Raw genomic sequence first — 15408 nt, 5'->3', positions numbered from 1 at the left:
AGAGTACCGTCACCGACATGTCAAAACAATATTACAAGCCAACATCAATAACTTAAACAGGATAGCGTCAAAATACAATGAAAGTAAATATTGAATTTTTCTCGGATACAATCACCTTCTGAGAAATTTATTTTCTATATTGAGATTGTTGTTTCGGACTTCAAGAGCCCAAAACACCAATCTGGATATAGAAAATAATATCATCCTTTTGTGCTTCCCTTAATGCTAGAAGGGAAATTCAGAAACTCGAACTTCTCTTCTAACATCAAGGGAATAACAAAACAATGACATTCAGAATGGTATATGTTATACCACCGCGCTTAGAGCTTTGCCGTATATCCAAGATGCTTAAGATACCACAGTGCTCCTGCGGCTGCATGCTCTTGTGCAGCCTTTTTCTGCGACTTGGGTTCGTTATAGCACTCCAAGAGTGTAGAATTTACTCCATCAATTTCAATAGTAACCTTATAAGTAAACCTACACATAAACCGGACTTATATTATCAGCCGTTGATTCCTCTGGAATGACTGTCACATAATAACATGGGCATAAAAAACAAGGAAGAATCAAAAGCTTACATTTTTAGATGGCATGGTCCTTCATCTTTACAACACTCAAACAAAGGAGGCTTCCAATAGTTCCCAGCACATATTTCAAACACTTGTGACCTTGCTGATTTATTACTCTGACCACCTACAAGGAGGAAAGCAAAATAAATCAAATTATCACACTAAGAATCTGTTTAGATGTTTCACAAGATTAACATGACATAAGCTTCTTTCATGGTTTCCACATAATTATACCATTCATCTCATGTTGATGACTGTTCTCCATCAGTCCATTCGGCCTCTTCGGCTGCCAGCTTACTTGTTCATACTTCTCTTGCTTTGTTCTTTGTGGTGACCTTGATGCAACAGAGAGCAGCTTTTGAAAGTCATTGTTAACATCTATTGTGGGGAGACTCCATTGAGATGAAGTCTCTTCTGCTTCATGGACTGTTAACTTCTCTAGTGGAATCGAGATTGAGTTACAGTCGAAGCTCTCTACTATAGGATCTTCATCAGGAATCGAGATTGAGTTACAGTCGAAGTTCTCTACTACTATAGGATCTTCATCAAATCCAATCAGCAAGGGTAGCTTCTTCCGAGTTGAGCTTAAAATTTCTTCTAGCGACTTACTTTTATGCTTGAAACCAAGAGCCTGTAGTCATAATTAAAAAAATAAAAAATAAAAAATAAAAAGAAAATAAGTGTGCTTCAATATGCATATCTAAGTATAGGCTACTTAAGAAAATAGGCAGAGTAAGCATCAGCAGACATCCTGCATCCCATGGTTATTTAAAAGCTATGAGCTCAGTCTTGGATGGTTTGGTACTCTGCACAACACAACATGTCTTCCTCCCTCTAATACATATGCAACAGATGTGTACCTAGGTAGAAAATCATTGTCTTCATCGAAGCAGGCATTAAACAAATGAAGCAAATTAAATAACATTGTGATAATAGATATATTTGATGCTTTAACACATATTCACTTGTATATTTGTGATCGTGAGCCGTGATAATACTCATGAAGGAGTACCAATGAATTCCAATTTAGTGAAGGCATGATGTACTCATGAGTTCCAATACTGATAATACTAAAGGCATGAAGTTTCAATTTACGTGTTCGGTATTGCCATATTGGAGTAGTTAAACAAGAGCACTCACAAAGGATGCAATTATGGACAGCCCGATCTCTAGTAACAGTAGAGAAAGCAATACATAGAGTATAATCATGTGATCTGGTCAAAAGAAAGCGAAGAAGGTACCCTGACGTCGTTCGTTATACAATTTTACAAGCGCATCATGCCATATTGCATAGTTGATTCTAGGTGTCTTATGCCAAAAGGTGGAATTCTATCCAGAAGATTATCATGTCAAAAAGTGTAAACTGACATTTCTAAACATAAAGCCAATTACTTGAAGATGTAAAAGTACTTCTTATGACGCCTTTTCATAATACTAGTTAATGAAAATTCAGATTCTCAGAGATTGTGAAGCAAGGATTTGAAGGAAATAAGACCTGATATATAACATACTAAAAGTCAAAAGGTATAACAATGATTTTACCTTAAGCTTACAAAGTGCTTCTTGTGCAGCGGTTCTTCTGGCAGCTTTTGAGTTGTTGTTGACAGCACTGTAAGTCAAATGCTTCCCTTTGACATCAATTTCTACCCAGACTGAATAGCCTTCCTTTTGTTTCACAGGATCCGGTAATCCCAGCTCAAAACTATAAGACTGACAGAGTTCACGGAGTTCTCTTACAGGGTTGATCTGCAAGCTAGAAAACCTTAAAATAGGTTCCAACAGATTGAGCATAATGTTCCAAACTAAGTTTAAGTCAAATCCTGCATCCAGAAGTACAGCACCAATTGATGATTCAACAACATCACCAAGCACCTGCATCATTACAGACCTATGAGATAATCTTTTTCTTCAAACAGAATGGTGAAAAGAATCAAGCCTTGAAAACAAATAATGACTTATAATTGAGGAAATGACATCCACAAAAACCTAGAAGAAACATCCAAACATGTGTGCCACATGGACATTAGATAGAGCATTTGATCCCATAATCGTGTTGTTTCACTGGAGGAATTAGCTAACAGTTTGAAACTTTGAATATTGCAAAACGAAGTAAAATATACCGAGTTCAGTAGGAACACATCACACCTAAATCAATGCATGGTCTGAATGGAAGATTTAAGGCATCCACTGAAATATACAAGTATTGATCTCACTAAAATATCCCGATGTCAATTTCATTCAGAAAAATAATGCTGAGTGCAATCTTTGTATGCCTGATCACAGGAGTAGGATCTTGTTATACTTGAGTGACATAAATATAAAGGACTAGAAAACTAGTGACACTTAACTGGAAACATTAGAGACTGTAAAACTAGTGACACTTAACTGGAAACATTAGAGACTAGAAAACTAGTGACACTTTAACTGGAAACATCAGAGCCTGTAAAACTAGATTGGCGGGGAAAGCTTTAGTCCCAGGCAAATGTTAAACATTAAAAAATGAAAAAAGAATAAGCAGCGCTGGGAGTCCGTTCTAAATCTCACTGCCCTCCATCCATCTCTTCTAGAAATTATTTTATATCCATGTTGGATGCAATGAACCTATGCTGACCCATATATACGTGCATATGTGCAACCTAGTTGGTATATATCAGGAAAGGAAAATAAGTCATAAATTGACTCCATATTTTTCCTTCATGAGAGAGGAATATAGGTCTGGATATTGTAGCATAACAACATCAACAGGAGTATGAAGTGTTTTGATCTCATCAAATATGACCTACTTCCTATGCATGAAATAAAAATTTAGATAAAATAATTGCATGAACTGTGACTTGTACACATGGAAACAAGTATAGGACTCTGATATAGACATGATAACCCTTGAGCACATAGACAAGAGAACACAACTATACAAAAGCGTTCTTTCAAGTACCTGCAATTTTACTCACTTAATGGTGTGTATTGGCCCTATTGCGTTGTTATCACATGTGAAATAAGCCAAAATGCCAGAAGAATCTACAGAGCAATTAGTTGCAATCAAACTGGTAGCTCATCAATTTACATATTTTTTAAGTGAACAAAGGCGTGTTCCATAAAAAAAAAAGTTAATAAATGTTTGCAATATTCATAAGAACAGGACTAGAATGGACAACTTTGTCGTGCCTGGAAATGTAGATGTTGAAATATTATTAAGTTTAGGGGCTTATGTGTAAGTTGTAGGAGCCTATATAAGCCCATGTTATCTCATGAATAAGATAAGGGTTTTCAATAATCAACATGGTATCAGAGCCTCCACAGAAACCCTAACCCTAGCCGCCCCCCCTCTCTTCTTCCCCTGGTCAGCCTCCTCTCTTCCTTGAATTCTGTCGATCAGACCCCCCCCCCTTCCGCCTCCTGCAGACCTCGAACCCCCCTTCCACCGTGACGTCGACCAGAACCCCCGACCCTCCTCCTCCTGTCCGATCATCGCAGAGCATCGCCAACGCCTTCCCCTGCGACAGTGACCAGAACTCCCGACCCCCTACTCTGTCCGAGACCACCACGAAACCTCACCTGAGCCTGCACCTGACCGACCTGATCTCCCCACCTGACCGACCCGAACAACCCCTGATCTCCCCACCTGACCGAGACCAACCCGAACCCCCTTTGACCCCCCCTGACCCCGACCTCAGCCTTCCCCCCATCTAGCCGCTGCCACCTCGAGCCCCTTGCTGCGCTATGTCGGACCTAGAGTTTGACATGGGTTCCCTTGACTCAGTCCTCGAACTGATGACAGGAAGAGTATATACCTCACATCGATGAGATATATAACTGTTTTTGGTTCTTGTTTCCTCTTGAAGCCTGTTCGATGGAGGAGATCATCAAGAAGTTGAACCCTGCGGAGGTGTCAACTTTGATGAAGTTGATGAAGTTGTCGGCTGGTGAGAGTGCGACAAAACCATCAAAGAAGTTGGAGCTTCCGACCATCGATCTGAAGCTTGATGGACCGAGTACGTACCTGAGCTGGTCGCGGCGGGTGAGATACACCCTTGCAGAAAGGAACCTGGAGGGTTACTTGACAGGAGAGGCGACAGAACCGGAAGAGGACTCGGAGGGAAGAGAAGAGTGGAAGTCCACTCACATGTTGGTGTACATCTGGCTTTTCAACTCGTTGGTCCTGACGATCGCCGCCACGGTGGATGGCATTGAGAAGGTGAAGGACGTCTGGGAGAAGTTGAGGAGGACATATGATGGAGTGGGGAATAACCTGAGGGTATTCCAGATTAAAGGAGAGATCGACGCCACAGTCCAGGGAGAGAGGACTGTACAGGAATATGCTACAGAGCTGGAGCGCCTGTGGCTGGATTATGACCACTTTTCTCCTCGGGCTAGCTGCAAGGACAAGATTCCCACGCTTGAGGAGACTGTCTCTGCTATGATCTAGGAGGAGACTCGCATTCGGCTGCAGGCGGGGACAGGTGGACTTCCTGTGGTGAAGTCAGCACTGGCAGCCTCTAGCAACACTGAATCTAGGGGAGAGACCCGACAGTGTTACAACTACGGTGCGGTGGGTCATCTAAGGCATGCTTGCACCAAGCCATCCAAGAAAGGAGATTCGGGTGGACGTGGACAGTTCGGAGGTCGTGGTCGTGACCGTGGGGGTAGACGAGGTGGAAGAGGAGCAGGAAATCGGGCGAATCTGACGGTAGCAGAAGAAGAAGCTGGAGTGGTCTTTACAGAGGAGGATCGTGCTCTCCTCACGATACTCAGGAAAAAACAGCAAATAGCAGGGGATGGAGATTTGAGGAGTGGGACTGCGGAGGCATCCACTTCGTTCTTCGCCAGAGGCAACACTGCTACCTATGCTCATCCGACCAAAGGTACTGATGACATACATGCTCTTGCTTCTATGTCTCCCAATAGACCCATGTGACAGGTAATGCTAGTGAGTTCTCATCATATACTCACTTAGCATCGCCTGATAGTATTCAAACAGCTGATGGTACATTTCAGCCGGTGGTTGGTAAGGGTACAGTCGATTGTACTGGTTCTGTAACTTTATCCAATGTTTTGCATGCTCCTTCCTTTCCAGTCAATTCTATCATCCTCCAACTAAAATGTATTGTTTCTTTTGATATTCCCAAGGTGATTTTCCAGGAGAAAGGGACAGGACGGAGACTTGAGACTGGCACATGGCGTAATGGACTGTGGTATCTGGATCGTGAAGGGCTAGATTCAGCTTTGGTGTCCATGGTAGAGAGAGCAGGAGTAGGATCTGAGATGAGTGCTGAGAGTGTGTTGATGCTTCATCACAAACGCTTGGGACATACTTCTTTCGGTGTTTTAAGTAGGTTGTATCCATCTTTATTTGAGAAAGTAAATAAAGAGAAACTTGTGTGTGATGCATGTAAGTTGGGAAAGCTTACTAGAAGCTCTTATGTTAGTTCTGATCATAGGAGTTCTCATGCATTTGATATGATACATTCAGATGTGTGGGGACCATGTTCCACAAGTTCTATGAATGGATACAAGTATTTTGTTATCTTCATTGATTGCTTCTCTCGCGTTACTTGGTTATACCTGATGAAGAATAAGAGTGAAGTGTTTGGGTGTTTTCAAAACTTTCATAGGAATGTTCAGACTCAATATGGAGCAGTGGTGAAGGTATTGAGATCTGATAATAGGACAGAGTACACCAACAGATTGTTTGGAGAATACTTGTCATCTCAGGGAATACAACACCAGACTACGTGTCCATACACACCAGCTCAGAATGGGGTAGCAGAAAGGAAGAACAAACATCTTTTAGAGGTTGCTAGAAGTATGATGATCTCCATGAATGTCCCAGAAACATTGTGGGGGCAAGCGGTGTTGACTGCAGCGGCGCTGATCAACAGAATGCCCTCGAGAGTACTGGATTGGAAGTCTCCGTGTGAGACGTTGAAAGGAGACAATGGTGGGATTCTTCCACTGAAAGTTTTTGGTTGTGTGCTTTGTGAAGGATAACAGACCATCAGTCAGGAAGCTTGCCCCTAGAGCGGTGAAGTACATTTTTGTGGGATATTCTGCTACTCAAAAGGGATATGTTTGCTGGAGCCCGGTAGAGAAAAGGCTGTTCGTAAGTATGGATGTGTACTTTCGTGAATTTGAGCCATATTACACACAGAAGGTACCCTCATCCGGTGGTGACTAGCCCAATACTGGAAGTATGAGGCGAGAAGGGGAGAATGGTGAGAGGCAGAATAATATGGAGAAATCGATTTCTCTAACGATTCCTTGGGAAGGAGAATTGGGTGAAGGTGTTAGGCCCACGGTTCAGGGGGAGCTATTAACCTATAGTAGGAAGGGAAAGCAAATTGCAGGAACAGTACCTACATTGCCACTAGTGCTGCCAAGTCTCTTGCCAATGCCTGCCCCGACTCCTGAGACACCTACACCACCACCAGTTTTATCCCAAGGTGATAACGTTCCTCTCCCTACTGATAACATTCCTCTCCCTACTCCTCCCACACCAATATCAGTACGGAGGACTACTCGCAGTAATGCGGGACATCCTCCCGATAGATATGGTTGGGATCTTGCCCAGTTTGTATCATATTCTAATATCCACCCTACACATGGAGCATTCATTGCATCATTGGACTCTGTTACTGTACCTAACAATTGGCAGGTTGCTAAGAAGGACCCAAAGTGGAAAGCGGCTATGCACGAGGAGCTAGGGGCTCTTGAGAAGAATCACACTTGGGAGCTAGTAAAACTACCAGAAGGAAAGAGAGCAGTTGGATGTAAGTGGGTCTTCACTGTGAAGCAGAATCCAGATGGGCAAGTTGAATGCTACAAGGCTCGTCTGGTGGCAAAAGGGTATAGTCAGACATATGGCATCGATTATGATGAGACTTTTACACCGGTGGCAAAGATGAGTACTGTTCGGACCTTAATCTCTCTGGCAGTAAATGGTGGATGGAAGCTACACCAACTAGATGTGAAGAACGTATTTCTTCATGGAGATCTAGTGGAGGAGGTATACATGGAGATACCACCAGGATTCGGTACAGATCAGACGGTGGGAAAGGTCTGCAGATTAAAGAAGTCTCTCTATGGGCTGAAGCAGTCTCCTCGTGCTTGGTTTGACAGATTCAGAAGGGCTATGATTGGTATGGGGTACCAACAGATCAACGCCGACCATACCGTGTTCTTTCGACGGAGTGGAGGCCACATTACCATGCTTGCGGTATATGTGGATGATATGGTTATTACAGGGGATGATGAGAAGGCGATTGTCCAACTAAAAATGAGACTGGGTAAGGAATTCGAGGTGAAAGATTTTGGCTTGCTTCGATACTTTCTTGGAATAGAGATAGCTCGAGGAGCGGAGGGAATCGTCCTATCCCAGAGAAAGTATGCACTGGATCTTCTCAAAGAGACAGGGATGTTAGGGTGCAAACCTGCAACTACACCGATCGACCAGAAGTTTAAGCTGGGTAGAACCAGTTGATCGTGACAGATACCAGAGACTGGTGGGCAGGTTGATCTATTTGAGTCACACATGTCCCGTTATCTCTTTTGCAGTGAGCGTGGTGAGTCGCTACATGCACGATCCGAGGAAGGGTCATATGGACGCTGTGTACCAGATTCTGAGATATCTGAAGAGTGCCCCTGGAAAGGGACTGATATTCAGGAAAAATGGACATGTGAGCATCGAGGGTTATTGCGACTCTGATTGGGCTAGCTGTGCTGATGACAGGAGATCCACCTCAGGATATTGTATCTTTGTAGGAGGTAACTTGGTCTCGTGGAAGAGCAAGAAGCAATCGGTGGTAGCGAGATCAACAGCTGAAGCAGAGTATAGAGCCATGGCCTTAGGAGTTACAGAGTTGTTGTGGTTAAAGAGTATGTTGGTGGAGCTGAAGCTGGATCAAGGAGCCAAGATGAAGTTGTGGTGTGATAACAAGTCAGCCATCAATATCGCCAACAACCCAGTGCAGCATGATAGAACCAAACACATCGAGATCGATAGGTTCTTCATCAAAGAGAAGTTGGACAATGGACTACTGGAGTTAAGTCATGTTCCAACTAAGGATCAGGCAGCAGATTGTCTGACTAAAGGACTTAGCTCAGTAGATATGATTAGAGGATGTGACAAGATGGGCTTAGTGGATATCTTTCGCCCATCTTGAGGAGGAGTGTTGAAATATTATTAAGTTTAGGGGCTTATGTGTAAGTTGTAGGGGCCTATATAAGCCCATGTTATCTCATGAATAAGATAAGGGTTTTCAATAATCAACAGTAGACGCATCAATTTTGGTTGGAGGAAGAGCGCTACACATCATAGATGTTCATTGCATCTACACTTGCAAGTGCATAATTATGTGATAGTCGATATATAAAAACTGTTCTCACTAGTTCCTACTTTTTTATATTATGTTAATGCAAATTGTTTGATATCCAACTACTTCAAAGCTGTGTACCTCAACCCATTATGTCACATTTTTTCACAGCACCAAAGATATGGAGGCCCCAACTCGAGCTTTTTTTTTTTAAGGTTCACATATTTTTTTGTTATAAGATTATTTTCACTTCCGTAACAAAGGTATTCCTTGGGACGTTTGTCTTTATAGTCCTCTGGGTCTTTCATATTTTGACATATGGATTAGAACCTTGTAATTTTGTAATTTATGGATGTAATTGTTAAACGCTTTTGAGATTTTATCCTTTCGTAGAATAGATGGCATTTGATATCTAACCAAGTACTTCGAAAATTATTTGGAAATTTACTTCACAGAGTCCGCTTCCTATTTATGAGTAAGCAAGCAGAAGGTACCAGTGTATCTTCACTGCTGACCCTATACTATTGCTTTATTTTTTCTGCAACATACTTATCATTGCTTTAGTTATTATTCACTTTCTTGGTGTTTGACAGAAATGATCATCAGAATGTCAAATTTCTGCCTTCAACTACCTTAAAATACAGACTGGACCCAAGCTAGGAATTCACTGTTCAGTTTCATATACTCATTAAATCTCTTAAACTCCTTTCCACAGCATCAAAACTCTGACGTGGTGGCAAGGGTTGACTGGTTATAGCTTTATACTTCAACATGGCTCCGCAGGTTGAAAGCCCATTTATGGGCCTAAACTTGACCCATTTTACACATAGGCACCTTTCTTTGCATCCACTTTAAGGGGTGTACTGCGTGAGTTGAACTTGAGTCGCTGTGATACCATCTTAAATTCCCTTCCACTATACCAAAACTTAAAAAATTGTGAGGAGGTTCGAGGGTTATAACTTATAATTGAACAAAATATGAATTACAAAAAATATAGCTTTATTCGGAAAAAAAAACAAAATTTCAGGGGGAAAAGTTACCTTTGGGCATGCTGGTTCCTCAGTTAGTTCTCTTTCTGCATCTGATGTTTGAATAAAATCCTTGAACTTTTTTATTGCTCGACTGAGACTATCAGATTCTTTTATAAGATACTCATGAAAGAATTTCCAAACTGCTATATGAGCTAAAGAATTGTTGTTGACAGTTATTGATCGCAAATCAGTTATTTGCCCTGGTTTTAGGTCTGGATAAACTGAATAGATGTACGATGTTATCATATAATCCAAGACGGCATCTCCAAGAAACTCCAGTTTCTGGTTGAAAAATCAAGACATCAGCAAGAAAAAGAAGAGTGTAATGCCATTAGCATAGATTGCACGAAACTTCATTGAGTACATATCTTAGTATAAATACAGACCTGATAGCATCCACCTGAGTGCTTATTGTAAGAAGGATGAACAAAAGCCTGTAGAAGAAGACCTCTATGCTTAAATCTATATCCTAATAGCTTCTCAAGTGCATCAACATCTATGCTTTTACTGAGTTCCAAGTTGCTCCTGCTTTCTTGAAGAACTCTGTAAAAATCGCAGACTTCAAAATCAACTTGCATTCCAATCCATTGGAGAAATGCAATTGCAGCTCTGAACCCACTCTCAACTAGAAATACTCCAACAAGAGCTTCCACAACATCAGCAATAGTTTTCCTGTGAATCCACCGATGTGATCTAGTACATTTCACGTTACTGGCTTCTTTTGCGTTTACTGTGGAACCATTTCCTTGTTGATGATGTATACTTGATTGTATATCTACATCACAAACTACTTTACATGGCCGGCCGAGTGCAAAGAAATTTGATGGGAGAAATAATTCATCACGTATATACACCTGAAATATTAGTTAGCAAAATTCTTTTAAACACAACAAGCGATCTTCATCAAACATCAAGTTATGCAAAATTGGACAAAGTCGTACCTCTATGAAAGGCAAACCAAAATACGAAACACGTGTACGGAGAACTAATCTATGACTAGGAACATGCATCTAAAAAATGAGGAGTTGAGCAAGAAATCAATAAGCAAACAGAACATAATGCAAAACAATAGAAAAACTCACTTTAATATCATGAAATAATGGAGCAAGCTCCAAAGTTGAAATTCTCCTAGAAAAGGTCTACATGATGGGAAGATAGAGATACACCAAAGGAATTCCATAAATCTCTAAAGCATAATATATGCCAAAAGCCAAATGCCTGCCCACTGGGGAAACTAGGATTTACAGAAAATAGGTAGTTTCATGCTCCATGTCTATGGTGGCTTCATGTGAGTCCAGTTAGCTGCTGAACAGACAGTACAAGCATTCTCACTCTCAAATTGTAATATCCTAACAAAGCCTAGACCAGCGTGTCTTTTCCTATAAGATGCAGCAAGCACTAATATAATGATAAGAAAGAACAATAATCCATGATATGCAATAATCTTAGCATCTGTCTATAGCCAATGGATCAGTATGTCTGCACAAGGGTTCTCTCTACCAATTGCACAAGAATGAGATAACAGATAAACTTAGAAGCTGTACAAAACCGGTTAATGAGTTACCATAAACATCTAAGGGTAAAATACTCTTGAGAAACCAAACTTTGGTACAATATTAGTATGAGCAAAACCAGTTCAATATTTAGACAGCCGCAACATTCTTGGGTTTCAGGAGAGAAAAAGAAGTCCATACTCTTGCAAATAGATCACTGATCTATGCTCTCGTAAATAGATCACTGATCTAAAATACATAGGACAAACGAGAATTGGCAGTTATGGTAAGACATCTTCAAACACTCGGTTCATGGCTTCAAAAGAGCATTCCAAGAAGAAATGATATCATACTAAAATACAGGAGCAAAAAAGCGTAATAAAGCAAAAAAGAAGAAGTCAAGTTACCTGCAAATTCTTCTGAATAGCTAACTCATATAAATGTGAATTATTCACCATACTAGAACGCTTTTTGGTGAGTTGTCCCTCGTCTAGGCCTTGATATGAAAGGAAACTGTGACGGCCAACTATATACTTCAGAAATGAATCACCCAGCACTTCAAACCTTTCGAGGGAAATTCGTTCCATACATTTCTCAGCTGTTAATGCTTCTAGGATCTGAAATACATGTTTCCTCTAGTTAGAACAAGTATTTCAACTTGTAGTAAAGTAAAATAGTTCAATGCACTCCATAATACACTCAAGCTAGTAGCTATACTAAGCATTATATCAGTAGGCTTACACATTCAGCTCGGACTTTAGTGGCGTCAGGAAAAGATGCTGACAAAAGCTCCTTCAGCTCAATAGCCACGAGTAGATTTTCTAGCCGATGCAATAGAGAAGGCAATAAAGACAAAGTACTTCCAATATCTTTTGAAAAGCCAAATATTTTTAGCAAACACATTTCAGGAGGCAACTCCACAAAGTGCTCCAGTAGTTCACGAGTATCTGCTTTCCACAAACAACAATCTTTAAGGTTCAAGAATCAAACTACATACAACTGGAACTTGACTTGGCTCAGAGAGAAGCGTTCCAACGAGTTTTGGCTATATTTCTTTACCAAATCTTTACTCAGAAAAGAGCGAACTTATTGTTATATGGACGGTATTATCCTTCTAGAGGTTTTGGTGGGTTGAGCAGATAATCTTATGTAGAGAGCAAACTAAAACAGATCGGTAACAACAAGCAATAATTAGATGTATGAATTTCAGATTGCCAGGAGTTGACTTATATCACATAAACATAAATAACTGCTCTATACTAAAACTATAATCATCGATCCTCACCATAACTTTGAAGTTTTGGTGTAATTATAAGAGTGACTTAATTTAAAATGGCATCAGAGCAACCCATGTTCGAATCTTACTAGCCACGAATTTAATGCGAATTTTAAAAAATTGTTTCCGCTGCGTGAGTTCGGGTTTTCAACCCATAAAAAGGATGCTCAACCTGCGGGGGCATGTTAGAATTAATATAAAACTATAATCCTTAATCATCATCATAACTTTAGAGTTTTGGGTCTAATAGTTAGAGGGACCAAGTTTAAAATAATATATATATATATATATAGAGCGCAATTGAAAAGCAACATGTGTAAAAAATGAATATGGCAGAAATGAGAATGTTGTGATGGCCTTGTGGGTATATTAAAAGATAGGATAAGAAATGAGTGCATCCGTAATAAATTAGAGGTTGCTCCTATTGAGGACAAAATGAAAGAGAATATATTAAGATGGTTTGGTCATATACAACAGAAACCTCTTAGTGCACTGGTTAGAAAAAGTGATAACATTATAGTTAATGAGGCTAAGAGATCTAGAGGTAGACTCAAAAGGACTTGGTTGAAAGCAATTAGGAAAGATATAATTATGACTAACTTATCGGAGGAAATGACTCATAATAGAATGGAATGAAAGAATATAATTTATACAGCCGACCCCAAACATTTGAGATAAATGTTTTGTTATTGTTGTTGTTGTTGTGTGTGTGTGTACAATGAATTGGTACATATATATTTTATACATTCAGACTTGCAGGTTAAGATAAATCACCTTTTGGTAGCAACCAGATCTCCTTATCTAGTAACATGAATTTTTAAACTGCTATCTAATAGAGAGAGTATTAAAATCTTCAAGGTCTTTTCTGTAGAAATGGCGAACACAGCGACGAAGACCGCATGAAAAAACGAAGAACATGTTTTGGGTGTCTGGTGGTCGACCGCGAGTGGCACGGTGGTCGACCGCAAACATGCACGAAATAGGAAAAAGTCTCTGGACTTTTCGTGGTTAATCGTGTCGACTGGCTTGGCGGTCGACCGCGAGACCCTATAGGATTATTTTGGGTTCTGTCATTTTCCGCGGTCGACCGCGAGACCCTATAGGATTATTTTGGGTTCTGTCATTTTTCGCGGTCGACCGCGAGACCCTATAGGATTATTTTGGGTTCTCATTTTTCGCGGTCGACCGCGATGGGTTCGGCGGTCGACCGCGACTCAGGTTTGGGCCTGGGTTTTGTTTTCTGACCCGTTTCGTTTTGAGTTGATATATATTCCTAATCCTAATTAATTAGGGTTAAACAATGACGTTTTGAGCAGTCTTTGAGAGAGCATTATTGCATCCAATTGTGGGAGACTGGTGAGAGATGTAGAAAGCTTTGTTTTAGAGTTTTAAGTGATTTTATAACCTTGTTTTGTATTCTCTTCATCTCTAATAGTAAGAACTCTCTCCTCCTTGCCCTGTGGACGTAGACAACTTGTCGAACCACGTAAAATTTATTGTCTTGCTGTGATTGTGATTTATGCTTGTGTTTAGTTGTGATCTACCTTGTTCTTGCTTGTGTGATTAGAGTTTCGTTGCGCACAACACTTTCACATAAGATTAAATTTTTTCAACTCAGCTATTGTGCGTTTGTATAACGTTGTGCTTAAAACATTATTTGGTCTACTCTGGTGCAAGGATCTCAATGCCAAATTGCTTTCAGGAACAGCAGTCCAGTACTCTAGTGTGCACCGACCCAGTACTGTCAAGATCTCCTCGATCTATTAGGCAAAGATCTCCTCGATCTATCAGGCAAAGATCTCATCGATCTATCAGGCAAAAGATCTCCTCGATCTATCAGACCTTTCAATCAAGGCAAAATTCCTATAAGCACCAGCTATTTTACAATTTATATCTGTATATATTGATTGTTTTTTTTGAAATGAATTTTTCTTAAAGATTTGGGATCTATTTATAGCGTTTGAGAAAATACTATGCACTACTAAAATAATATATTTTACTATGCATGTGGGGCTCACGTCCTAAATTTTCTTCGATGGGACCCACCACTTTTTCCCATTTTCAAAATTTGCGACTTCTTTGTCAAAGAAGTGAGGCTTTAAAAAAATGAGGGTGACTTTGTTACGTAAAAACATGGGCTGCTAAGTGTTTAAAGAAAATGGGGCCCACACATTTTAAAAATTTCTAACAATCCCCCACAAAATTTTTTCTTAACAAAGACGCCCTCATTTTTTAAAGCCTCGCTTCTTTGACAAAAAAGTCACAAATTTTAAAAATGGGAAAAAGTGGTGGGCCCCACCGAAAAAATTTAGGATGTGAGCCCCACATGCATAGTAAAATATATTATTTTATTAGTGCATAGTATTTTCTCAAACGTTATAAATAGACCCTAAATCCTTAAGGAAAATTCATTCCAAAAACAACAATCAATATATACAGATATAGATTGTAAAATAACTTGTGCTTATAGGAATTCTGTCTTGACCGAAAGGTCTGATAGATCGAGATCTTTTGCCTGATAGATCGATGAGATCTTTGCCTGATAGACAGAGAAGATCTTTTTCCTAATAGATCGAGGAGATCTTGATAGTACTGGGTCGGTGCATACTAGAGTACTGGACTGCTATTCCTGGAAGCAATTTAACATTGGGATCCTTGCACCGGAATAGGTCAAATAATGCTTTAAGCACAACGTTTTACAAACGTACAACAACTGAGCTGAAAAAATTT

General features: G+C 40.2%; 1 protein-coding gene across 2 annotated transcripts in view; it reads right to left on the bottom strand.

Moving 5' to 3' along the window:
• Positions 21–15408, bottom strand: part of LOC109841198 (endoribonuclease Dicer homolog 4-like) — a 35730-nt gene continuing 20342 nt past the window's right edge. Inside the window, exons 18-25 of one of the 2 annotated variants that reach the window (XM_020410106.1) lie at positions 12144–12349; positions 11810–12019; positions 10296–10763; positions 9919–10191; positions 2112–2441; positions 804–1200; positions 579–693; positions 21–477 (exon numbers count right to left, since the gene is read on the bottom strand). In XM_020410106.1, coding sequence (XP_020265695.1) covers positions 321–477; positions 579–693; positions 804–1200; positions 2112–2441; positions 9919–10191; positions 10296–10763; positions 11810–12019; positions 12144–12349 — 2156 coding nt within the window. In that variant the 3' untranslated portion in view covers positions 21–320. Of the gene's footprint in view, positions 478–578; positions 694–803; positions 1201–1227; positions 1430–2111; positions 2442–9918; positions 10192–10295; positions 10764–11809; positions 12020–12143; positions 12350–15408 lie in introns of those variants that run through there. The other variant, XM_020410107.1, reaches the window with a different exon arrangement.

This window comes from Asparagus officinalis, chromosome 5 (genome assembly GCF_001876935.1).
Source record: "Asparagus officinalis chromosome 5, Aspof.V1, whole genome shotgun sequence".
NCBI lineage: Eukaryota > Viridiplantae > Streptophyta > Magnoliopsida > Asparagales > Asparagaceae > Asparagus > Asparagus officinalis.
This window is presented reverse-complemented; position numbering and strand designations above follow the sequence as displayed.